This window comes from Ascidiella aspersa, chromosome 1 (genome assembly GCF_963924565.1).
Source record: "Ascidiella aspersa chromosome 1, kaAscAspe10.2, whole genome shotgun sequence".
Classification (NCBI taxonomy): Eukaryota; Metazoa; Chordata; class Ascidiacea; order Phlebobranchia; family Ascidiidae; genus Ascidiella; species Ascidiella aspersa.
The window spans coordinates 28,801,209-28,828,853 of record NC_139447.1 but is presented as its reverse complement, the minus strand read 5'-3'; the positions used below and the strand labels follow the sequence as shown (position 1 = coordinate 28,828,853).

The 27,645-nt window shown below is 36.5% G+C and overlaps 2 protein-coding genes across 2 annotated transcripts; one reads left to right on the top strand and one right to left on the bottom strand.

Moving 5' to 3' along the window:
* The first annotated feature begins 682 nt into the window (after positions 1-682).
* Positions 683-10,137, top strand: LOC146169301 (uncharacterized). The gene is made up of 12 exons (XM_083386533.1): positions 683-882; positions 1,141-1,285; positions 1,462-1,597; positions 1,973-2,375; positions 2,990-3,134; positions 3,686-3,821; positions 4,335-4,546; positions 7,063-7,136; positions 7,602-7,757; positions 8,382-8,529; positions 8,900-9,035; positions 9,932-10,137. Exons 1-12 carry the CDS (start codon positions 683-685, stop codon positions 10,135-10,137), a joined length of 2,097 nt encoding a protein of 698 aa, XP_083242659.1.
* Positions 10,138-11,795: 1,658 nt separating this feature from the next.
* Positions 11,796-27,240, bottom strand: LOC146169300 (ATP-binding cassette sub-family C member 4-like). Its single transcript, XM_083386521.1, has 25 exons — positions 27,229-27,240; positions 25,043-25,132; positions 22,629-22,792; positions 21,848-21,973; positions 21,402-21,540; positions 20,647-20,757; positions 20,134-20,283; positions 19,900-19,998; positions 19,244-19,435; positions 18,654-18,866; positions 18,522-18,590; positions 18,241-18,355; positions 17,714-17,861; positions 17,303-17,448; positions 16,586-16,732; positions 16,160-16,239; positions 15,516-15,666; positions 15,279-15,398; positions 14,729-14,946; positions 13,881-14,075; positions 13,174-13,332; positions 12,952-13,041; positions 12,494-12,666; positions 12,111-12,216; positions 11,796-11,951 (listed from the first exon to the last, which is right to left on the bottom strand). Exons 1-25 carry the CDS (start codon positions 27,238-27,240, stop codon positions 11,796-11,798), a joined length of 3,369 nt encoding a protein of 1,122 aa, XP_083242647.1.
* Positions 27,241-27,645: the final 405 nt, after the last annotated feature.

Genomic DNA, 27,645 nt, shown 5'->3' with positions numbered 1-27,645 from the left:
TAAAAGTACCGGTGTACTGAATGAATGTAAACTCGCAAAATTTAAAATCTAAATCTAAAATACACGTAAACGTTTATTTATTGTTTTACCATACAGTCACTTAAAACCTAAACTTATTTCATTAGTTTCAGTATTTCTAAGGTTTGGTATGAAATCTCTTGGAATGTAACGAACCAGAAAAAAATCAAACTAGATTAGTTAACAGTTTAAATAAGAGGTAAATTATAACAGTTTAAATAAGAGGTAAATTATAATTGTTTAAGTGAGTCGCATGACAAAATAGGATAAGAAATACACGTAATATAAAGTGCAATTCTTTCAAAAGAAGGCTACAGGCTAAATAGCGTTGTTTTAACTCTCTGGTGAGAATGGGGAAAAGTAATATTGCACCAAAAGTGCAATTTTTTTAAATAACATGATCTAGAATTAAGTTGAGCAATGTAAAGGGCCATGTTTTAAAACAATTATGCCAAATAGGGCGCGGGTCGGATAAAATGAATTGGCGAGCGGGATCGTAATTTGCCAGGTCTGGTTTAAATAAACCCAATGAATATTTCTTGATGATTATTCCCATAATCGTATTACCTTATATAAAATAACACACAACATTTTTTCCACCCGCAGCCTCTTCAGTGCCATAAGTTTAGACGTCGATTCTTCTTGTATCGCAAAATAAAAAAAAATGACTATCAAGTTCTACTACCACACTTACAGTCCTCCAAGCCGTGCCGTATGGATGACGATGAAGGCCCTCAAGATTAAAAGCATTAAGAAGGTGGTGGACGTATTGAAGGGCGAAAACAAGAAGCCGGAATACCTGGCCATCAACCCCATGGGAAAAATTCCAAGTCTCGTGGATGGCAAGTTCGCTATTGGAGAAAGGTAAGACCGTAGACCTGACATCAGCACTTACACTCGTAAGTTAACTTAACCAATAAGTGGTCCAATAATTAATATATAAAGTTATACCATCTATAGTTTCGCGATGCGTATCTTATTATAAAGGTTTTCACTGGCCCAAAAAACATTACCATTTCAGTACCGGAATTAGAAATACTGCTTTGTTAATATGGCCGCTGTATTATTCTTCAATGAACAGTCAATTAACAAATATATATTTTCACAAATTGTATTGTTTAGTCGCGCCATTGCCACTTACTTGTGCAACAAGTACGAGAAGAGCGGCTCTAAACAGCTCTATCCCAAAGACGCGGAGGCAAGGGGTGTGGTTGACCAAATGCTTTACATCACCGAAAGTATTGAAGAGATGGTCGAAAAATACGTGGTAGGTTTATCGTTTAAATCGAGTATAGATAACATTTCATGCCTTAAATGTTATTTTGAGCAAGCAGCTTACCTGAGGTTCTTTGTTTGTTTTTTGTTGTGCATTCGACATAAAGTTACAACCTTTTAATCTGTTAATAGATTAAAGCCATTGCTAAACGTTAAACTGTTCTTCAGAACTTGGGAGGCGTTTTGCTTGCTGGCCAAAAGACAAACGTGGATAAGATAGATGAACTGAGGAAAGCACTGGCGCTGTGTGAGGGATTCCTAAAAGATAAGCCCTACATGGCTGCCAAGCATATGACACTGGCTGGTAAGAGTTGCATGAACTGAACACCGCACTTGTCCAAAATGGGCCTTTACCTGTCGTTAAAAGGTAGTTTATCTCTATATGCCAAATTTTGTATTCTATATGGAACTGTTTCGAGGAAGGTGTATGCATTGGTGGTTTACTTTTAATCTTGTGACTAAAAAACAAGGATTTATTAGGGAAGGAATCAACGTGGTGCATATTGGTCAAAATAAGTTTTTCGTTTAAAACATGATCCCTTGCGATTTTAGTAAATGTAAAGGAAGTGGTGGGCGGTCTGTTGAGACTGAATTCAACAAGGGCAAATCGAGCAATGGCACCATGTTTCATGATTTATGACGCGCAATTAGGGGAAATTGAAATTACTAATTCGTCCAGACATCTTCATGCTCTCGCCTCTGCTGCTGGTGAGCTACACCAGTTTCGACGAGCAGAAAAACTACCCGAAGACGGCCGCCTGGATGAAGAAGATGAAGGCACTGCCCTACTTTGACGAGTGCCAGGCGGAAGGACTTGCAGGTTTAAAGGCTTTTTACGTGGAAAATATGGCCAAGGCTGGCGGCGGCGCTGGCGCGTCACAGGATCCGGTCAAGTTCTACTACAACCCTTTCAGCCCGCCGAGTCGGGCCGCGTGGATGACTTTGAAGGCACTCAACCTGAAGAGCGAAGATAAGGTGGTAGACCTGCAAACTGGCGAGCAAAAGAAACCAGAGTACTTGGCCGTCAACCCGTTGGGGAGGGTACCAAGCGTTGTAGATGGCAAGACCGCGGTCGGAGAAAGGTACTATACATTCGCCTAAGTTGACTTGAGCTGTCGTTGAGCCCTATCAAATAGTTACATGAAACAGGATAGAATAACAAATACACATACGATAAACTCGAGGATAATGTGAGTTTAGAACTTTAAAAGTAGGTATGAACCTTATTGGCTGACAACATGAGAATGTGCCGAAATCGTACAAAGGCTCGGCATATGTAACACAAATCGACACCTGTAAATAAACTATAACTTGTTTTTGTGAACAACCTAAGAAAAACTTTTATTATTATTTTCACAAAGTTGTGTTTATATAAACACACTTCCATGTTAAAATTAGTTGAACCCATGAACCCAAGTAAATTATTTACCCAAAAATTTAAACTAGTTTATCTGACCAAAAAATTCTAATTTAGGTCAAGAGATTTCGAGACTTAATTACTTTAAGACAAGGTACTTAATTGTCTTATCCATAAATAAAACTCTGCTGAGAACCACAGTCTCGAACAATTTAGTATAGTTTTTGAACCATTCACGATTAGCGGAAACACGCATTTTTACAGTGACTTGTGCGAGTTTAAATGCCTACTCTACACATAAAAAATATTTATTTGACAGTCTTTGTTTTGTCCACGCAGTCGTGCCGTGGCTACATACCTGTGCAACAAGTACGACAAGGCAGGAGCCGAGCCGCTCTATCCAAAGAACGACGCAGAACGGGCGCTGGTGGACCAGATGCTTTACGTAAGCGAGAGCATAGACCAAATGATGGAGTCTTACACGGTGAGTTTTTATTGTTAAACCCTTATATGGTGAGCTTTAGTTAGCAGCAAATCTGGTGCAAGTGTTGAACAGCTACAGATTCTTATTTTTGCTGAACGATGGTTTTATGTAAACATAGTGATTTGTTTATTTTATAAGGATCAGGGATATTTGGTAATAAGTAAAACGTACCGAAAAGGTGTTATAAATGTAACTATAAAGTTCATTTAATTAATTATTGAAGTTATGGAGTATGTTTTTTGAATTTATAGACGGCTTACTTTAAGACTCTTTGAAACATTTACTAAATGGTTGTATGTTGGGAACTTCATAAATTATTTGTAGTAATATTAAAATTGACAAAACCATAATATTTAAAATTTACTCACATTTGCGAACTAAGATTTGTGTTCGTAATCGTTCTGGGCACATTTATTTTCTGGAAAACTATAAACAAACGCACTGCAATTAACTTAAAAGGCGACGAATACTACAAATTAAACATTAACTTGCCTATCAATTTACCGAGTTTATTTTAAAAGAGATATTTAAAACCGGTTAATTTTCTTTAGAACTTGGTCGGCGTTGTGTTCAAGGGACAGGAAACAAAACTGGAGAAGGTGGATGAAGTGAGAAAGGCACTGGATCTTATTGAAGGATTCTTGAAAGACAGGCCCTTCATTGCTGCAAAGCATTTGACCGTGGCAGGTAAGATAAAGTTACACTTAACTGTAGCTAACATTTTACATATTTCGTTACCTTACGTTGTCGGGAGTGCAAAAGTTTTTAGTAAACTCCAAACAAACGATGTAAAACTTACATTTGTTTGTTTGAATCAAGTAGCATTACAGAATGATAAATTATATTTTAATATTGTCAACGCTTCGCACCATCTTGTTTCATGAGGTGAAAAAACAAACCAGTTAAAACACAATCCGGTAAAAGTCTATAAAATTCTTACTTTGGCCAACGAAGATCGTTTAAATGTTTTTTTTAATTGCTCTATCTTTTTTTTTAATTGCTCTATCTTTTTTTTTAATTGATCTATCTTCTAAATCGCAATTATCTTAACTGTTTTCCGAATTTCCACCACATAAAACCATGGCGTAACACCATAATATCGTACATGTGCAACAAATTAAGAACCATTGAGTTTCGAATCAGGTAACTGCGGCTAGAACCACTGTATGTAAGCTTCATATGTTTCTATGCATCGCTCAGACTTTTTCATGCTCACCCCTCTGCTGTTGCTGCACCACACCGCGTTCGACGAGTACGACAAGTATCCGAAAACAGCGGCCTGGGAAAAGAAGATGAGAGCTCTACCCTACTTCGACCAGTGCCAGGCTGAGGGACTGGCTGGGACAGACGCAATGTACAAGGGCAGCATCGCCAAGGCTGGAGGCGGCGAAGCACCAGCAAAGAAGGAACCGGTTTCCACCCAATTCTAAAAAGCCGCAGCAGATTTTTCAGCAGGCAACAAGCAAAACGAACGTGATTGAAATATGAGCTGTTCATTCTGCTTTGTTGCTATCTCGGGGTAGATTCTGATGCGGCCTTGGACATGAAATTATTATTACACACCTGTCGGAGTGTCGGAAGCCCACGTCGCCATCGTAATAATGCGAAATAATTACTGTTAAAAATACTACTACAAAGGCCTTATACATATCACATTCACATAATATAAAACAAGATCTTTCGTTGCTGAATTGCCGCTAAACTTAACATAGCTGAAGTAAATTCTGAAAAATATTGTCAAAAATTTTACTTTTAGTCTGTAACAATAAAGCCAGTACCGGACGACGTAAAATGTTGTTATTTGGTAATAAAAAATGTTTTATTAAACGAGTTTTAGGATCTATTCGCTTTTAATGGTTCTGTGGCAATTCGCGAACCAAGATATAATTTGTTACAATATGTATTGCATTGATCAATTACACTATAACATTGTAGTTACACTAACATTATGCAGTGTGTATTTAAAAAAACATATTTATGAGTAGTCAACTTCTTTTTTGTATATGAACAAATAAAATACATTATATCCATTCCTCACGTCGTCATAGAAACATCTCGAAGGTTTTTGTGTGATGGGCGTGGAGTGCGTTCTGCGTTATCATAGTGACTCAGCAGTTATGGCGAACTTTTGCGTGACTAGGGGGCACTGGGGCAAACTAAAAATAGCCTTGGGATGCCTTGGTTGTGAGAAAGGTATCATATAACGCCGGGCGCGTCTGTCCGCTGTACTCTGTTTAGCGAAATAGAACAAAGATATTTTGACCAAAATTGTTTGAAAATTACGCTTTACTTCCACCTAGTGGTATGAATATGCGACGGCGAATAATTAATTGATCGGAAGTGTTTCGACGTCATTAACAGTGGGATATTTAACGTAAGCCTAAGTGTGATAGTGTTTTATTAACTGATTCTGGTTGGACAACATTTAATTTTAATTTTTTTATTACGGTACGTAACTTTTGTTTATATGAAGCATTATGATGAAAACAAAAACAGAAAAACAATAGAACATCATCTATTTTGTCCCAAAACACTTATGATATATATGTAAAAAAAAGAACAACGGATATTTCACTATAATGGTTAAAATTTACGATATTAGTTTGAAGGACAAAATTGGTTTAGTACAGGCGTGAAAGTAGAAAAATGTACTTACCGGAACGTGTAAAAATTTTCCGAGATGACGTCACTAGTTTCAGCATAACAGAATGTCTACCTCAAGTAACCTTAGAATGTACAACAAGTAACATTAGAAATCCTGAGGTTATAAATATTTGTTTAAATTCATGCAACCAGACGGCGGAACAGCCTAATGAAAAAGGGATATAGCCTTATAAAAAAATATATATGCGTGTGCATGTTTTCATGAATTGTCAAAAAACAATATTTGTTTACCGGTACGGTAATACCTGCAAAAATTATATACCGGAAAGTCGTATCAGACTACTTTTAAAACTGTTTAATCAGTCAATAAATACTACCGAAAAAGAATAACTTGAATCAAAAGACATATTAAACGTTTCGCTTGTTCAGCCATGATTTTTCACCTGCATCTCTGGCATTGTTGCTATGCTGTGGCGCAACAATTTCGCAAAATGGCATTGGGTGAATTCTTATTTGAGTTATGCTGAATCATGCAGTTATGTTGAGAGGACGGCAATCAGTTTAGAAACGTATTGGCAATAGTTGCCAACTACAGTACATTTTTAAGGTTATTTTAAATTCTATTTTAATTGAAATCTCAAGATATTGCAAAAACAAACTCCAAATCGTGTTTTCCCGTACATAAACCATTATAAATTTGACGAAAAAGCATACACACCAAACACGTAGTCTTGCACAACAAATGAATTGTTTCTAGTAATAAATTAAAAAAGCTATCCGCCAAAAGGACAACAATTTAGTTAGTTGCCAGTAGTGCTCCATATAAAAGCACTTTTATTTTCAAATGAGATATTAATACGCCTATAACCAGTGCCAATAAGAATACACAAACATAAGTCATTTTTACGAACCAGCGAAAGTCAAAGTTAAGTGTTTCTAGCAGGTGCATTTTAAAACTTGTCGAATTGCAGAAGCTCCTTGCTATTGCGTTGTGCCAAGGAAAATCACTCAAGCGTGCACAAACTCGAGCTGGCGACTTAGCAATGGTGGCGCAACCGGCCATACAGTAAAAGGGAGTAACTTTGCCTGAAAACTATTGCATCTTGAGTGGGGAATAAAAGAACATTTTGAGCAACAGGATTTATTCTCTAACGTGTGTCTAACTGTAAATGCGAGGAAAGGCATTGTTATGCCAAGCCTAGATTTTGCAATACGTGATTTCGTTTTGTAAACTGTTACAAAGCTCTTTTAAAATTCGTGATTTACGTTTTATTAAACTAATTTTTTTCATGCTATTTCAACGTGGCGTCTAATAATATAACAGGAAACCGCTACAGCCGACAAACAACTTGTGATGACTTTGGAACTGTATTGGTTCGAACCAAGTCCGCCTTGTCGGTAAGTGTTTACATTACCATTTTAAAGAATACACGTAAAGCATGTGATAACGCGACTTAAATACAAGTGATTTACCACAGTTGTAAACAAATTATTTAACAAAGTCAAGTCCCAGTCCAAGTCATCAATTCTCTAAGTCAAGTCCAAGTCAAGTCATAGTTTGAGCAAGTCAATTTCAAGTCAAGTCCTTGTCATAAAAAAGAAACGTTAAACAATGGGAATTGTTACAGTGGTACGATTATAAACAATAACTGAACTAAAAAGCAAGAAAACGCAATATATAGCAAGCAAATTATTTTATGTGCAAAAATTAGGATAGATACACTTCATTTTTACCCGAAAAGACTTGTCCGAAAGACTTAAGTCAATCAAGTTATTTGAAAACAGTAACTTAGTGCACTTAAGTCAAGTAATCAAGTAATTGACTTAAGTTACAACGTAAAAACACTTGTTTTGTTCTCTTAGCTGCAACTATATGGCACTGAAAGCTCTTGGATTGGATTGCGTTAAGAGGCCAATCAATCTACTTACCAAAGAGCACAAAAAGGATGAGTTTACCAGTCTTAATCCCCGGCAGAAGGTCCCTTGCATCAAGGACGGCGATTTCGTCATTGCCGAAAGGTTGAAATTTGTTTTGCATCTAAATGTATTTCGCCTGTATTTATGTTGTTATGTGTTTAAAAGCACGTCTTGCTTAATAAGAATGTACGAAATGCGCATGGTTCCACGTTTTAACTGCTTCATTGTTATTGCTTGGCCAGTTGACATAACCGCTTTGGGTAGAAGTCTTCCTCTTTTCTGACTTGCTTTGACCGAAAAATTGGTTAAAACAACGTTTAAACTGTCTGTCATTTTAAAATTTATCATAAATTTGCGAAACAACACCCATTGGCGACAGCCGTCTGGTATTAAGTCTAAACAACGTTTCGTTTACCGTATTGATTTTGTTCGTCTGTATTAAATCGACATGTATCAAAACAGCTCCTATGATTAGAGAGGATTTTCTTAAATATAAACGACAGGATAAATTCTATTCTGTACTTTTCCAAGATGCGGGTGTGATGTTAAACTACGGGTGGCCAACCAATAACTTTCACTCCCATGATTTTCCCCTTTGAAAATCGCGCGAACTTCATCTTTACATATTTTTGCAATTTCGGCGCAATAAGTTACTTTACATTAAAAGACCCTTAAGTTGTTTGTTACCTGTCCTAATTGAAAGAACGACATTCGTTTTTATCACAGCCGTGCGATTTCGGCGTACCTGTGCAACAGATACGAGGGCGAGGGGGTAACAGAGAGTCTGTACCCACGTGACCCCGTGGCCAGAGGCGTCGTTGACCAACTGCTCTACGTCAGTGAAAACGTCACGGACATGATACAGGACTACGTGGTAAGTGATGGCGCCAATGTTGAACTAAAATGATTTGCCAGTCGTATAAAGTAAGAATGTATCCATTTTCGATTGTTGGTATTTGTCATTATTGACCTACGTTTGCATTCAAGCTGCACGATAAGCTACATTTTTAATCGCGCTTATTTCTCTTTGGCAAGTTAACATTGCCATTTTGGCAATTCTGTGACTTGTTAGCAACGCAGGTAAAGATCAGCCCCGACAAGAGTCAGAAAAACATGTAATAGGCCGCAAAAAAATAGATCATTCCTCCACCGTTTTTTTTAAACTAAACATTTATCAATTTGGCTTCCTCAGCAAAACAACTGCGCACCGCAAACTTGCATAAACTAACTGAATATCCCAACAGAATTTCGTGGGCGTCGTGTTCGCCGGTGAAGAGGTGAAAGCCGAGAACATTGGGGTTGCTCGAAGGGCTTTGGGCTTCATCGAGGGCTACTTGGCCGACAAGGACTTTGTCGCTGCCAATCACGTCACTATTGCCGGTAAGTTGTCCACGGCAGCTCTCAAGTTTATGTAAGGCCGGTCTCCAGCACTTCAGAAGTAGGCTATCTTTTGGTTTTTAAATTTTTGCCAAGAATTCGAACAAAAATGGTAGTTGTAGTTTGCATCCCAACCCTAATTCCAAAACGGAATTCCGAAACGTAAACCTGGTAAAAATGTTGATAGACTAAAAACGCTGGTAAATATCTTTATAAAATGACGTTTTTAATCGCACATCAGAATTTAAAGATGTTCTGTTTACAGAATGAAACTTTACAAATGTACGAGCTATTATAAGGCAATGCAAAAAGTGATAAAAACATTGCTGTGGAAGCGAGTTTAGTAGTTTTTAAACATACTATGTGTACAGGAATATAGCTACTTAAAAACCGGTACCGGGCATATAAATAACCAATAGCATGGAATTACCGTTCATTATTGCACGACGCTTTTGAGGTCCTGTAAAGTTTTATCTTGTGTAAACTATGGATAATAAATAACAAGTTATAATCGATATATTCAATGCCACCTGGTAGACTTCTGATTTAACCCCGTAGTCTTTCCTCTTGGTGGTGTAAACTAATGAAACTTGAGTAACTCGCTTTAAAATCAGTTTTACAATTTTACCCTAAAAGAGGCAAATTTGTTTATGCGACGTGATTGGAAAAGTTTGTGGGGCTTTAGACGAATAAAGCTATAGGAAATTTCATTAATTTGTTTACAACACAACCTTTCTTGGGTTTTCTTTATTTGTTTGTTACAAAAAATCGTAATCTTTTGCTGCAGTTTTTTGACAATAAGTTGGTACACTAGGGTTTTAATACGCACAGTTTAAGAACCTTTGCGCTAAATCCTTCTATTCCCTCTTCTAAATCCTTTCTATTTCCTCCTCGCGCAGATATCCACATGTCGTCGCCCCTCACGATGCTAGAATTAACTGACTTCGACTACGCGACCGAGTTTCCCAAAACTGGTGCCTGGTTCCAGAGAATTAAGTCGCTTCCCTACTGGGAGGAGTGCAACGGTGCTGGTCTCGCCTTCATGACCGATATGTTCACGTCACGCGGCAAGAACTTCAGTGACGTCACAGATAAGAAAGAGTAAATCTCTTACGCGATCTCCCTGTCAATGGGCCTATTTGAAAGCTGACATTTTGCTCTTTTTCAACAAATATTATTTTTTCATAGTTGATCTGTGATCCAATCATCGAACTATACATTTCGAATAAAACACTTTTTATTGGGAATTTGACCAAAAGACATATGAAAGCGAGAGTTAAAAACTTTTTCTCTTTTACAAAAAACACGTGCGATTAAGGTACCAACCGTGGTAAAAAATAAATATCGACTGCCTTTATATAAGTAGGACATTTAGGCTAAACTATATATGGTTACTGTGTAAGTGGGAAATCACCGTTTTATTTTATTTTCTACCAGTGAATAATGTTCTGCAATTAGTTTGTGACAAATCTCCTACAGAAATCTTTAAATGACTGTAACAACTTGTTTGTATATAAACTGTTGCTGTACCAGGCATAGTAATAATTGTTAAAAACATCCCTTCTGGTCAATGTAATTGTTAACCTACGTTTCGACCATTTCTTCAAATCGGCTGTCAGGGTGAATGACACCGAACGCTCGTAGTACACATGGAAAAACACAAAGTAAATGATGCAAGAAAAAGCGCGAGGTACAATATGATGTTGTTTTGTGCACAATATTTCAAACGTTATACACAACGTTTAAAACGTTTTCGACTTTCTTCAAATTTGTTTTTTACTCGCAGTCGGGTACGATAATTATGTTCTTTGATCATTTAGAATTGAATATACGTTGTTTTCAATACATTAATTACTGGAACCTAATGTTCAAACAATTCGCAAAGTTTTACTTACTTTTGCTTTTTCTTTCTACTTTCTCACTCGCCATGTATTTAAATGATTTCGTAATACTGACATCTTGTTTTCAATAGTTTTTATTTAAAATAATTGTCCGAAACGACCCTCGTTTTTACGATCAGATTTCCGTGGACAACTAAGAGTTTGACAATTTTATTTACAACAGTTTGTCAAAAAAAAACAGTTTTCCATCAACATTGGTTTCCAAGTTTAGAAACATCGATTTTCGAGAGAGCACTGACACCAAAGGTCAATCAGCCAAACTACCATATTATGGTCTGCATATCAACGTAATTCGTAGTCACAAATAATCTACGTAATATATATGGATAAACGTGGCATAGTCTCGAACCGTTGATTAGGTTTTCTATACGCTTGTTGAAACAAACGTAACCCACTAGGTTTGATGTCAGAAATACGTAAAACGTAATTTGCAATATGAATTTCAAATGGTAAAATAGTACAAAAAGGAGAAGACGATACATTTCACCCGCTAGGTTGAGCTGGGGCAAACTTCTTACATCTCATGACAGTCTACCGACTCATCGCAGATATTGTCATTCAATCTTGGCAGATTTTTCTGTAAAACAAAAGTCACATAGCCCGCTTTTGTGTTTTAATGGCAAAAATCAAACAAGAGTGTTAGCTATTTGGACCAATGACTTCACGGACATGATACTTACCGCAAATCTAAACAAGTGATTATCGCACATATTTGCGACACCAGTAATACAAAACAGGTTTTCATTACCACTACATGACAAAACCCGCACTTTATGATTTGATAGCTGTTTTGTTTGCACTTCAGTATTACGCAATATGATTTGTGTGGAGACAAATCTTTAGCATTTAAGTAGCCTAGATTTCAAAATTGAATAAACACAATACCCTGGGCTTTTGCTCGGAGTGCTGTGCTCCTGTTTAATCCCGTCGCGTTAACCATTTCATTGAATATACTTCTTGGATTGGCAAGTAGTTTGTGGGGTTCATTAAGTTCCGATATGGCACCGTCATTAATTACCTTTAATACAGAAAAGTTGGTAACACGGATAACGTGGTATCAAACAATATACAAACCGTTCATTTTAAAACCAGGTTCAATCAATTATTAGAAAGTAAACTACAAGCCTGAAATGCTCTTATTACCAAAAAAGCCAGTTGAAAAACGATTGCTTTTTACCATGATACGGTCGCAGTCCATGATGGTCTCAACACGATGGGCAACCGTCAGAACAGTGCAGTGCTCGAATGTTTCACGGATCGTCTTTTGAACCACTTCATCCGTTCTAAACAAAGTAAACACAATCACGATAGCTCAAACTCCGAGGAGTCAAACGGGGAACTATTGACTAAAAATGATTGCCATACTTCCAGGACTGCTTAAAGTTCTACAATACTCTTTATTCGCCCTTTTTGTTATTTTTGATTTCGCCCTTTTTGTTATATTTTTGAATTCTCTCGCGTACTCTAGGTAAAATCCCCCCCAAACAAATATTTTTAATCGGCTCAAACCTGTAGAAGGTTCATTGCCATTTTGCGCCAATTACAATGTCGATCTGATACCTCAAGTCGACATTGGCCGTTGCTTCGTCAATCACAAGTATTTTGTTCTGCCTCAGAATGGCTCGGGCTAAACAAAGAAGCTGACGCTGACCCACGCTGAAGTTGGAGCCGGCCTCAGAAACCACCATATCTAATTTGGCTGGAAAACTCTGAATATATTTGTTCATTTCGACCTGAAAGTAAAAACAATAGTTATTGAAACTATGCCTTTTGAGGATAAAATCAATGTAAGCATTTAGAATTAAATTTTATAAATATTTGCGTGGTTAATGTATCAGAGGCTGTTTTTGTTAGACTTAGCAACAAACGGAACACTAATGCTAATTTGTGTTTTCCACTATTTAAAAGAAATTTTTTTAAATATAAACAACGCCAATCTCGACTATCCGGAAAATCTAGTTTCTAAATGACTTTATTATAATTCGTAATAATATTAGACATACAACTATATCGTTTACCTTTCCCAAAGCACACCATAGTTGGTCGTCTGCATAAATTGAAAATGGGTCAATGTTCTTTCGGAGAGATCCCGCAAACAAAGTCGGATCCTTTTATAAAAAGTGTATAATATAAAAAAAACATACGTTGTCAAACAATACATTTTCAATCTTGTTTACTAATAAATAATCATGACAAGATTACGTCGGAATATGAAGCGTTTTTTTTTTCTTGTTGTTTACCTGGGGAATCACCGAAATTGAGGAACGAAGGTTTGTGAGGCCGATCGTTGAAATGTCTACGTCATCGATTAGAACTCTTCCCGCGCTGAGTTCGTTCAAGCGGAACAACGCTGCGATGATGGAGCTTTTTCCGGCACCGGTCCGCCCGACTATTCCAAGCTTTAAAAATGTAAGTAGTGTAAACAAATTATTCAATGAAACATGCACACACATATGTGTGTTAACAACTAAGATTTAGCCCTTCTGAAGCTGCTATTTGACCAACGATTACGGCTGCAATGGCTTTCGATGTACTATAGTGCCAACATATTATAAAATTGCTGTTCAACATGCCTATTAAGTTTCTACGCTTAGTACGTAAATTCCCAAACTGGGGATCGCGACGCTGCTTGGGGTCGGGCAAAAAAGTTACATCTTTAAATTGGTTAATCTGTTCTGTTTGATATGCTAATGGCAAACTTGATGCAAACAAAACCCTTGCAATGCACATTACGCGAACAAATGCGTGTCAAAGCAGACAACGAGAAATTTTACGGTTTAATCTGTTAATCCGCAGAAAATTTTAATGAATTGAAAGGGCCGCAGACTGAAAAGTTTGGGAAGCCCTGAAGTAAGGTAGAGAAATTAAATAGCCAGATAACATTTACAAGGTGGTCGTTAAGTGTAAATAAGAAATATAGATTTGTTCTATATTGCCAAGAAAATACTTTTTCCCCTGCTTGAATTTCAAATGACAGCGAGTGTAAAACTTCCGGACCTTCTTTATAGTGAGCAAACGATACGTTTTCAAACTTTATTCGACCGCTAGATGGCCGCCCAGAGTCGGACTTAGAAGTAGGGATGGTGTGTGGCGCCTCTTGCGGCAAATTGCAGTATTCCTGGATTCGCTCCACTGAGGTCATCTGTATTGAAACATGTGTTACCACGTATAATTCAAACGAATCAGTTTTAAAAATATATTAGACGATGTTTCGTACAAAATAGGAACATGCTTAAATTAAACGATTATTATCTTAAAAAAACAAATAGATCTATCAGGTAAATCACAGTAAACTTGGGTTAAAAATCTCTATTCGGTAAAAATCTAATTTAAATTGAATTTTTTGTGATGTTTTAAGCTGGGCTGCCGAGTCGGTTGAAAGCAACCTCAGTATGACTCCCGAGTCTGTCTTCGGCTGAAAAAATTATAGTGAACTGATTAAAAAAAAACACTCGGCTACTTATGTAATTAAGTTACGGTGAATATAAGGCAATTTACTCATAGGGGTGTCGTATAAGTCATCCTACAACAATATGTGGTGGAATAATATTTCACCTTTACAATTTACGGTTTGGTCCTTAAGGATTTGCTTTTTGATACTGTGCATGCGCACTTCGGACTCGGATAGTCTTATGTAATTTTAATTGAGACCCAAATCCCGAGTCCCGTGCCGACTTCGACTCCGTAGCCCTATTTTCAAGTTGTCAAAACAAAATTGTACACAGTAATCAGCTTCAGTTAGATTCAGGAACACAGTCCCAGAATTTTTTTGTTGTAAATAAACCTGTAACGTACTTGATTTTCAACCTCGGTGCTCAGACGAACGCACCACTGAAAGATGCCCATAATTTGTACCGCATAGGCAAGCGTCAGACCGACCTGACTAGCGTCTATGGACACAAGGGACGTGGTCAATAAGGACAAGAAGGCCACACCGCCAATGAAGAGTACGCTTATGGCATCAAGACGGAAGCTCAGCCATCGGGTACCGCACTGGTACATGAACCAAGCCCCTAACAAAATAGAACATCACGTCCGACATTTAATGCTGGTAATACGATACGTTGCGATACGTTACGATACGTTACGATACGTTACGATACGTTACGATACGTTACGATACGTTACGATACGTTACGATACGTTACGATACGTTACGATACGTTACGATACGTTACGATACGTTACGATACGTTACGATACGTTACGATACGTTACGATACGTTACGATACGTTACGATACGTTACGATACGTTACGATACGTTACGATACGTTGCGATACGTTACGATACGTTACGATACGTTACGATACGTTACGATACGTTACGATACGTTAAATCTTACTGCTATGCACATCTTGAAGACGATGAAACTTATTTTCAAAGCTCTCTTGCATTCCAAAAGCACGGATCGTTGTCAATCCCTGAAGGGTAGATGATTGATGTGAAAACACTGGACTTCTGCCTGTGGTCGTAAACATTGGTTGCTTAACTGGTCGTGAATGTTTGGGGACTTTTGTAACTGCATTTTGATATAATACCCCCGACAAATATTTGTGATACACTAAATAAAGTCACTTACTTGCTCCTTCAAATCGCTTGATGTCACGTGACGTCTTAAGATAGTATTGACGTAACCACAGAAAATAGACAACTAGTGGAATAATGACCAACAGCACAAAGTAGTTAATCACTGCAGCCAGAATCAGGATAGAAACAATGAGCGATAACGTCTGAAAATGTTTTGTTAGAGACTGGAGGCCACGATTCAACTTTAACAACGAAAAAAGTAAATAAATTCAACCTTTAACATCGAAGTTTCACCATAATGTATATAGTATATTCATTCGCAAAAATTTTGTTAATGTGATTCCTGGTAATAAAAAACTGCGTTAGTGATGCGAAACGACCCATATTTATACAAAAATCAATTGAGAATAAAAGGCGGGTTAAAAACCCTTTGTTTGGGAACAACTGTATTGTAAAGAGTTTTCATACAGGTTTCCAACTCGTCACATGAAAAAAAATTGTTACATAACAATACAAAATAAGAAAATATATACGGGGTTGAGTTCGTAAGTTGAATTCAAAATGCGTTTGTTTAAACGTCAGCTTTTTCTAACATAACGGGTTGCTTCATTTACCAAACATATATATTTCGACCAGTATATAATTTAACTATAAACTCTTTGCTGCTGGTTAAAAGTATTGTTCTATAAAACTAACTTGTACGAATTCCATCAACAACCAAGTCAAAATCTCGTCGACCTGCCCCATGTCTTTTGAGAAGCGATTCAGAATTCGACCTGAAATATGTAAATGTTTCGGAAACAAGTTTAACTGAGGACCTCATTGTGTAGTAAGTATATATTGGCGGATCATGGTCGAACGCCAGACGCAACAACTCTTGTTGGAACTACATATTTTTATTTTTGCAAGCGCTGATTTTTAATGTTTACAAACTACGGAAAGCAAAACAACTCGGTTATGAAGGCAACGGTAATTTAAATTAAATAACGATTATTGTGTTTAGCCCAGTTGGTGTGGAGTTTATTGTCGTGAGTTTGAATCTATCAAGCGGACTATATTTTTTTATAGGAAAGCTCAGTTTGACTGTATATCTCTTTTTTAACCCTAAAGATATACACGTACCAACGGGATTTGTGTCGAAGAAGCGGATAGGAGCTTTCAGGATCGCCACAAGCATTCTGTCGTGCATACGCCTCCCCGACACCACCAAGTGGTAGTTTTGCAGAATATTTTGTGACAACATCACAATAACGAAGCCAGCTGTTAAGTCTGTTATTCCAGTAAATTAAAAGCACAGAAATATAATTAAATTAAAAGGCTCACCACGTAGTAAAAATGTAGCATATGGAAACAGGTCGGTATTGCTAAATCGTACGACATATTACCTAAAGGAATTTAATTTACATAGTTTTGATGTATATGTACTTAAACATTGATATAATAATTTCTTTGCTATGTCTTAAAGTAATTTGAGGTTAGTTAATAAAATTGCGTTTGTGGTAAATAACGTAAGCGACGCATATTAATACAAAACTAAATTTACCTGGTAAAATAGACAGATAAATGCAAGGTTTTTAGTTGTAATGTGTATGTAATTTGTTTGACTCAATGAGATAATAAACATACGCATGTCTTATAGCTGTTAATTACACAAACGCTTTGCTTGTTTTACGATTGAAATTATTGGATTTATAACATTTAAAACATTCAATATTAATTTTACACACTTATTCATTGAAATAATATCTTTTGAACATGATAAAATAATATTTTAGGTTTTTTGTGTAAACGATCATCACGATTCAACTGCTGTTTTGAGATTCAAGGATTGTCACTTACAAGAGAAAATGCTTATGTAATAAGTGTTGTCACATTTGCTCTTCATCATCTTTGTAGAGGCATTCGTAAAATTGTTGACACCAACCGAAAAGTTAAATCCAGTTGACAACGACCCAGCCTCGACAATGTTTTGTGACTGCTTGGCCCTAGAACATATTAATTTTATATGTTTTCTTTTTAAAGTCAGAAAATATCGACACCGACTGCCCAAATTAAGTTTATTAAATAACAAAACAAGGAAGTTGTAAAATTACTGAATTTAAACCGCTCAAACGCACATAACATTAGAAATTTGAAACGTTTTTAATTTCCAACTCTTGTGGTATTTGATAGCTAACTTATTCACAATGTTTCAATCGGTGCATGAAAGTTGTAATTTAATTGCTCCATATAGAAATATCCACCACCCACCAAACTGAAATCCACCAATCACAGAGTACAAAAAGGGATTGATTGACAACGAGAAGAATCACCAATGTTGCGAATCTTAGCTTGTTGCTGGCAAGATATTCAACATACGACTGCCACCCTATACTTCCTTGAGATTTTGGTCTTTCTTCTGTTATGTCACCAACGTACTGAGACTAAAATAAACTTATTTAATGATAACTGTTGGACTGTATGGTACTTCTATACTGTTGTAAGATCCAAGGTCCTTTGTTAAATCTCGTAAACACCATAAAGAATAGTACAAAAATACAATTTACGATAATTTACGTTCATTAAAGAATCATGATAACCCATACCTATAAAAATCATCTACAATCAGTATTAATAATTAATTTATTAAAATACCTTGCTTTCACCACTTGTCTTTGTTTTTATATTGTGGTTATGAATTGATATATTTCCATTATATTTGTGCTCAATAGTACTTTCTGAGTATGAAATAAACAGTTTTTCATAGGCTTTGCTAACAAACTGAGTAAGAAATATACCTTTCAATGAAAAATCAATTGTTGATGCATTCTCGTCTGGCAATTTAAGCCATTCTGCAAAATCGTTTTCGCGAAATTGCAATTCGGCGAATGTTCCGACTGAAGATATCTTACCCTGTAAAAAAACAAAGCAGCCAATCAGCAACATGTATCTCGAAAACTTGTTCGATCAAAACGAAAAACCCAGAAAAAAAGTAAGTGTGGGGAATAAACGCAATTAAAAAAACAGATAATTAAAACATTAACGAGGTACTAAGATAAAAAATCTGCATTTTTATTACCTGCTTTAAAACCACAATACAATCTGCCTCTTTCAAGTACTGCAATTGATGCGTGACACATACTCTGATCTGCAAAAACGTTGCAAAAATTCCGACATGTCAAAAAATTGATTATAAAAAGCGAAAACCAACCTTGTGCTTAAGAAATCCACAAATGCACTGCTCAAACAGCTGATTCGCTATAGCGACATCGACTGCACTTAAGGGATCGTCTAACAGGTAGATGTCGCTGTTGAGTCGGTAGGCGGCGCGGGCCAGGTTCACCCGGGCCTTCTGACCCCCGCTGAGGGTAACTCCCCGTTCACCCACGAGGGTGTCGCTACCGTGTTTCAAGTTCTCTATATCCTAAAGTATCGGAATTTAGGGAAATAAGAGCTTTATTGGCAATAAGCTTTATTGGCAATAATGGAATTCCGGGTCTAAATATCACCGCACAATTCTGTGTCGAAATATAACCGTATAGATTGATATATAAACAACTATTGCATTATTTACAATAAAAATCCGCCAAATCTAATTAATTTAAATACTGAAACAAACTTAGCGTTTTTTTTAGAAAATAGTTTTAACTGCCCTTTTAGTCTAATAAAAGGTTAATAGAGGTATCTTCGCATAGAGGTTTTTCTCTTTCCAACGAGGCAGACTAATAGCAGAGAAAAAAAACTTAAATGTATTAGGTTTGTTGTAATAGTTTCCAGCGTATATATATATTCAAAAATAACCTCGGTCAGAGCGCAAGCTTCCACGACGTTGTCGTATCTCTCCTGGTCACACTCCTCCCCGAACAAGATGTTGTCGCGCACGCTCGCCGAGAAGACCCACGGAACCTGGCTGACGTAACTGATTCGACCAGTGACGTCAATACTGCCCAACTTGGCCGGGAGTTCCCCCAGGATGGCGCTTAGTAATGATGACTTGACATAAATAGGGTTAATTAGTTTAATAATGATTTCAAAAAGATAATATTTTATCTGTTGGTATACAGTTCTATTTCTTTGCTGTCCTGGCACTGGTCCTTAAGTTCCGATTAATTGAGCATGATGAGCTTAGCAGGCAAAATTGACAAGACGTTTAACATATGGATTACCTAACCTGGCTAAACTTGCTTGGTTCATGACCAAATTTTGAGAATTTATTCAATTTTTGTGTAATTTCAGTTTCTGTCAAAAAATATTTTATACATTATTTTAACTGATTTTAATATTTGGCCTTACACTATATTGTACTCGTAAACATAATTATCGTTATTTTCTTTTTTATGAAGTATAATTTTTTTTATGAAGTACCAACCCCTAAAATTTCACATTCACTCAAAAGTTTGACTATAAACAAAAAAAATTGACAAAACTTATTTCAGTTCACTAAAAAATCCACTAACCTTGCCGGAAGCAACCGGGCCAACAACGGCCACTAATTGTCCAGGACGAACTGACAAGGTGATATTCTCCAGAGCAATGTCATTGCGATCCGACACGGCCTGTAAGGATATATTTTAAGTACCGTTAGAGCAATTATCATAGATTATTAAAAAAAAAACAGAGTTTGCCTCTTCCAAGAGCCATTTCTGATTTTGGCACACAAGAAGAGCAAGCGGTCGCCATTTACTTTTCACCTCGGTATCTTTCTTAAATGCCAAGTTGACTTCATCCCAGTATGCGGTAAATTCGCAAAAGTCTATGCTGGTGTCCGGCGGGCAGCTGGTAACATTTGCTTCTGAGCTTATCTTGATGGGAATATCAATTTCATCCAATAGTAGAAAAGACTGTTTTGCAAAATAAAATATTCATACGTTTAACTTATAAATTTTAAAGAAGCATTAGAAATAAAATAAAGTTTTAGGTTTTCATATCAGAATTATTGATGCAACGAGAAAACGCGTTCTTTACATACAAGGTCATTCATGATCATGTTCCGACAATAAATAGTCATTAGTGTTAGTAATTTAATTGATATACCAAGGGTTAATAAACAAGTATCACTTATTAATTTTTATTTAGTTTATCGGTGCTGCCGTTCTTCACCGTACTGAATGGACCTTATTTACCACCACGTGCTTCTTAACAAAAAGTTTACAAATCATTAAAAAGAAGCAATGATTAAATTAAATTAACATTTGTTGACTTGCCTCAATTCGTTTTAGACTTATCCTTGTTTCGGCCAATTTTTCAACTCCAGCTGAGAAAAATATACCTAACGGAACGCGGATGGTGGTAAACCAAGTCATAACTGTAAACACCTGTAGAAGCAAACTTTTTATCTTTTCACCAAAACCAATACATTACTTTAGCACATCCTAATCATCTAACCTAAAATATGTGCATAACATTATCCAGGAATTCTGTTTTGATATTTCACAGATGGTCAGTAAATAACTTTCAGGGATTGGTAAAGACAAAATATCCATTAAATTAATAATAATCATAGTTTTATTCAGATAAATGTTACAATAAAGACAACGCTGTTGTAAAGAGGTGTAAACGACACTTTTATAACTTTAGCATAACAAACCCAAAAAAGACGCGTGACTCAGTTTTGTGACAAACATAACAACATGTAATAATAAAATCAAAATGACAACATGTGCATGAGCATTGAGCAACCAGGTTTTAAATGCCACATAATACTGAAATTGTTTATGTTATTTTCAAGTTACTTATAAAATCTTTCTTTGGGTAAATTCTTTATTCCGAGTTAAAAAATTCCGCATGTCAGCCATTTGAGCACTGTTCAAAACGCATATTTGAACCTTTATTTGCGCGGAACAGGCTTTCAGTTAAAATTGTTAAAACAAATATGTAGAATCGTGTGGGTAGCGATTTTTTAAACGAATGCAGTTACACATGTGGACCGGACATTTTAGCAGGAAATAAATAGCCCTACCAGAGCCGAAGTGATTGTTCCACCGAGTGACGAGTAGAGCACGAAGGTGGCGAGTAGCAGAATTCGGGTGTTCGAGTAGGTGATGACATAGTTGCAAGCCTTCAGATAACTCGACCGCAGAATGTTGCGAATCTCTGCTCTGTGAAAGTATACATGGCAAGTTTACCGTTTAAGTGTAAAATAGCCTATTTAAGACTTTTAATGTTACGTTTATATTTCGTTACAGTGCATTAAAATTACAGTTAGTTGCGAAAATAGGCTACGTCGCACTCATTTTCAAGTCTACGACCATTTTTGTACTTTCAATTGTAATTTTTTTTTGCACTTTTAATTGTAAGTTTCCAGACTGCATTATGAAGGTAGCTTGAGAGCGTTTCACTACAACAAAATTCAAATTCTAATAACTATAGAAATATAGAAATAATAAATTTAAATCAAGCATAAACCTTCGTACAGATCCAACAAGGTATTTAAAGGACTCTTCCCAGGCGTAGAACTTCACAACTCTCATTGCCGCAAGTATTTCGCTCATGATCCGAACCCTTGCATCGGTCTGAACCGCTGTTTTTGCCCTGTGTGTGTTTTTGTGTTTGACAAGAAAGTTAAATTGTAACAAAATGTGTGTTAGAGTTGATTTACCGTCGGCGATCACTAGTGATTCTAGTGAGAAACTGGCCCCAATATTTTTTAAGTCATAGTATTGTAAGTTTTTTGTCAATGCTTGATATGAAATATAGTAACATATAATACGTTAGTATAGCCTTTGCAACTCTCATTGCCTCCAATAGCTTACTCATATTGCAAACCTTCGTGGTGGTTTGAACGGCAGTTTTAGCCCCAAGTTCAGGGATAGCGCGAACTATTGACCCACGTGTTACAAAGTGACCAACCACAGATTTTTAATGACCCACCTGGCTCTCTTGAAATACCGAATTATAATTTAACATTTTAGGAACGAAAAAAAGGTTTCGCAAAATTTTTGTTGCAAGGCACACTATACTGTTTAAACCTGGACTTCCCGAATTGGGGATCGTGTAAAATGTTTTAGGGGTCGCGAGTAGTTGCACATTAACTTCGCTTGTTTCGCTTGTCTCTGTAAGAGGTAAAGAGTGGAGGAAAGTTAGGGAAGGGCTATCTCATATTTTAAGAGCTTTTCTGACCATTATAATAAAATGAGACCTTGCAGTCAATGAGTTTGGTTTAACTAACATGGTATAGATACGTTACCTTATTCGTCCGAAATATCGCCCAAAGAAACTTTGACCTAGCAATGCGATGACAATAATGGCCAGGCTAATCAACGAAGACACGCCAACTTTCCGCCAAAGCAGATATACCACCGCGAAAGCCTGCAGAGGTCCGAGCCATATGTAATGAATCAAAGGAAAAAACTGGGAATAACAGTGAACTGTAATAGATATTGAGAGTTAATGCTCACAATATGAAAATCGAAGTTAAATGAGAAAGTTTAAAATGATGATTAGATTGCTTTAGTAGAACTTTTGCCAAAATAAAAACATTTTAAACTCGTAGAGCGACTTAACATGCTGCGAAGAGATTAATGTCATTGATAACAGCATAATGGTAGGGGCTAGGTCAGTGGTTCTCAAAGTTTTTTTTCATATTCCTCCCTTTAAGACTCAAACACTATTAATTCCTCCCCAACAAATACCAAAAAGGAATATTGTCAAAATTTTACAGTATACATATATGATGTGCAAGATTCGTTTTTATGATTTATCTCAGAGATAACAGTGAACATTACAAAAGTAGGGTAGAAAAATGCAAAAAGCTATTTTACCGAACAAAATGTTTTTTTTCATTGTTAATGTAAACCATGAGCTTCATGTCTAAAAAAAGCATGTCAGTTACTTAAGTGTGACTCATTTTTCTATGTTTGATTTCGCACTGGCAATCACGGCTGCGGAGTTGGTTAAAAACAACCCGAGTCCGACTCCGGCTAAACATCATATTTCATTACGTCCCGAGTCCAAATCAGCCTCTGTATTTCACCAATTTACGTAACTAAATTAAGGTGGATATTCCGCAATCCACTCTAGGGTCATGGAAAATATGCCACGAGCATATGCTATTCCACCTTAACAATTTACAGTTTTCTGCCTTATCAGTTTCGAAATTTGGTACTGCGCATGCCGCACACGTCGGACTCGGGTAGTTTTACCTGGTCTTACTTGACTCCCGCGTCCGACTCAGCAGCCCTGCTGTGATCTGACATCTAATTTACGTATCTTAATTGAAATATACTTCGATGCTTTCAAGCCGATACCTAAAAAACACACGTGCTTACTTTTAATGTAGAACAGTGGTTATCAACCTTTTTAGCTTGCGGACGGTAAAATTTTAAAACAATTTTTGCGAACCGATCAACCTTCAAAAATTAAAATCAACCCAAAATGTAATTATGACACAATTATGCAACTTAGAAGCAAATAACGAAAACTTCTATGTAATGAGAAATTTGCTGCTGTCTTTTTGATTCTATTGAAGTTTTTCACGTACAACTGGTTTTAAAGTTTAGAATTTAAACGAGTTGTAGCCTACTTTTAAATAGTCGGGCACAACACTTGCAGCATTGTGACGTAAGATGAAGTCCAAAGTAGACCGTTAACTCTATGTTACGTCACAATGCTGCAAATTACGGAACTGGCTAAGTTCTAAATTTGATGGACAAGCCGCCTTCAACATCTTGCTTTTTGCAATTGAGATATAAATTTGTAATATATTTGGCGGACCGACAGGAAAGTTGACGCGGACCGGCGGTTGAGAACCACTGATGTAGAATGCCCTGCTTTAACGTAGTAAACGTTACGTCAAATTTGGGGCACTGTGACGTAATACGAACGGTTAGTGGTAAACAACAAGTTTGACGCTCATAAAAAACAATAGTAATACAACACAGTTAAGACACTTATTTGTGACACGAACTGGCAATGCGTGCAACCATTTAGTTAGCGCTAGTGTTATTGATGTAATGGTTGCACTTTCTTAAGGTGATATAACGTGCGCGTTAAATCAATTGGCGTGCCATGCAAAATCATCTTGCGTGCCACAAGTGGCACGCGTGCCGGGGGTTGCCGACCCCTGACGTAGGTTAACACAGTTAAAGCAGCATATTGTCTTCACATTAGGCTACTTTAATTCATATAGTAAATAGACGTTCCCATTTAATTTTGTGCACTTGGTTAAATACCTAATGATAAAAAGTGATCCATTTTCATCCACTTTTCCTCCCCAATTCCTCCCTTGAACAAATTTCCTCGCCCAAATTTTAAATTCCCCCCTAAGTGAGCCAAGTGGCTCCCTTTGAGAACCACTGGACTAGGTCAATCTTATAGCAGCAATTAAAGTTGGAAAATTCAAGACAGGAATATTTAACCATTTAATGGGTCTATACGACAACGAGAACAGACATCTTTACAGACTTTTTTTGGAAGAATTACTCGTGGTCTGTTATTTTTTTTATATGCATAGTGAGGGCAATATATTCAAGTTTTGCTTATTTTTGACGCATTTCAATGTCGCTAAAACGATTTGTTTTAATTTTTGTCAAGTAAATTAAACCCGTATAATCGCTTCGAAATAAGTTAAAACAAATCTCACAAGATCGAATAAAGTCTTACCCGGAAGAATCGTATGACGTCAGTGGCCCCAAGGTTTACGATGTGCCCAGTTGTCGCATTTGCAAGTGATTTTTGACTCAAACGCAATGTCTGCAATACAAAGGAAACTTCTCAAACTGAATGAAAGTGCTTATGAACAATTTTTATACAAAAAAAAACTTAGCAACAAAGTTTTGGCTCTACATGACTTATCGAAAAAATAACTTTTATTTTATGCTTTTATTATTCAGTCGCATTTAGAAATACTGAGGGCAAAATTTTAACCTTAGCTACTTTAAAGGCCATTTGGTTGTGAATGATTGTATCTATTTCGGGTATTACTGAAATATTATATTGTCCCGACAGAGACTAAAGATCAGTAACGTGCGGTGACGTTCCTAGATGGTGAGGCACTAATTTTTTCAAGCCACGCTTTTCTTTAACAATCACAAAAACGGTATCGTACTAATAAAGATAAAAAAATTAGCGGCATGCTTTCACGTTTATTACTAAAATGAAACCAAGAAACAGGGAAAGCATAAAAGGCGATTTTTTTAAAGCACAGCCACCGGTAGCGTAGCCAGCCAAAAAATTAGGGAGGTGGGGTCTGGGCAAAAAGTTTAAACTTTTGTTGTTTAGCTTTTGCCATTGTATGAACTGCGTATCGAACACAAATAAATACGCTAGCAAACCGTTTCGAGCAGCAACCTACTGAGTTTTAGCGCAATACTAAAAAATCATTCAGAGAGCAAAAACAAAATGACTAAAAAGTAAAACTACATCAATAAGTAGCCTATAGCGAATTTAATAATAACTAAATCGTTTATGACGTAACAGTGCATGCCAATTGAAGTTCTGGCATGCCTGTGATCGACTTTTGTGATACTGCAAAACAAATATTAAGAGTACACAATATTTATAAATTTTTAGGGGGTCATGGCCTCTGTGGCCCCCTGGCTGAGCCTATGACAGTCACATCCACTCCTTTTTTACCAATCTCTTTGAAAGTTGCGTGTTATTTTTTTGTCCAGTCGTCTGATGCAAACCTTTTAAATGGGAAACAGATTTGCCTTTATTTATGACTCTAACTTTAGATTGATTGAAAGTGTAAATTTTCCTCCATTTTATTTAAATTTTACAAAAAAAAATCCTTTACACTGCAAGAAGTCAATGTAGAAATGTTTCAGAGCTGGGACGTCACATTTGAGGCATGCCTCAAATCCTAGCTAAATCGTTTATCATATTTTCCGAGAGAATTGGGAAAGAAAAAGGAACGCATAATGCAGTACATAGAACTTTTGTGATCTGAAGAGAGGCACAGCTTGGCACTGCCTCTTTTCGCGTATTTCAACGATTTTGAACGCTTGATATGAATAACGCAACAGAAATTGGAAACAATAACGCTTTAGGTATTGAAGTGTAAAATTTGCGGGAGAAGGAGTATGGACTACAGGAATCCATTCAAATTAAAGCACCCAAAAACATGCAATGTGTACTGTACTTTAGCAAATAATATATATTCTGTGATAAACATCTCTGTAATATACGTTTTGCTTTGCCAGATGTTGGCAGGTGAGGCACTGCCTGCCTCCCCTGACCGCACGTCCCTGCTAAAGATAGATATTTCTAACCTTCGCTTTATGCAATATACCTGTTTATCATTTTACAAAGTGGTTATACTTGATGGCCCAAAACTGTGTGACCCCCTTTGATTAGGTTTTGTAAAAATATGTCATAGAACGTAACAATAGAGGTACAACGCTGTTTTAACCTTTAGTACTGTATGATGAAAAAACTGTATTAAAAATATAAAAATACGTAATGTTATAAAAGGAAAGTGTTGTTATGACTAAAGTAATTGACTTGACTTAAGTTCATTTAAGTCACTGTTTTCAAGTTACTTGACTTGTATTGGACTAAAACATCAAGTAAAAAGTTTAAACTAAGTGTCTTCATTTAAAATTTGTTATAATCTGACGAGATTACCAATTTCAATTTTACTGGTTTATCGTTTGATTACTATATCAGTTATTTTACGTGGAGGACTTCTCTAACAATGACTTGTCTGGGATTTGACTTGTTATTTATAAAATAAACTTAACTAATACTTCAGCCATTTCAAAATCACGAGTTTACAACACTGCAAATAGAAATGCATTTATGTTATATACATACATATATATATATATTTGAGATAAAACTAACACCTTTTTGTACATCAGAGCGCAGGTTGCAACACTCAGCTCCCACCCTAATAATTCGCATTTAAAGAAGAACCACTGGTACAAGATTGAGTAAATAAGGACGGTGGCTGTGATTGCGGCAGCGTAAAGGTAGGCTGCAGTGAGAGAAGTTCCACTGCCATCGAAATATCCGATCAGTCCCGCCAGCAAAAAAGGATTCAGCACGGCTATTGTTCTCTGTCAAATATTAAAGATAAGAACAAAACTGCAAAACGAAAATAAACAAGTACATCTGACAGAATTATAGTTATAGGTATGTCAATCAAAAGCATTCTCTCCTGAATTATATTGTGCTAACTATAACTTAGTAATGCAAAAGTGTTTTTCGAAACAGGCTCAGAGGGAAGCAAGTTAAGAAACAACCATGGCAACCATTAATTG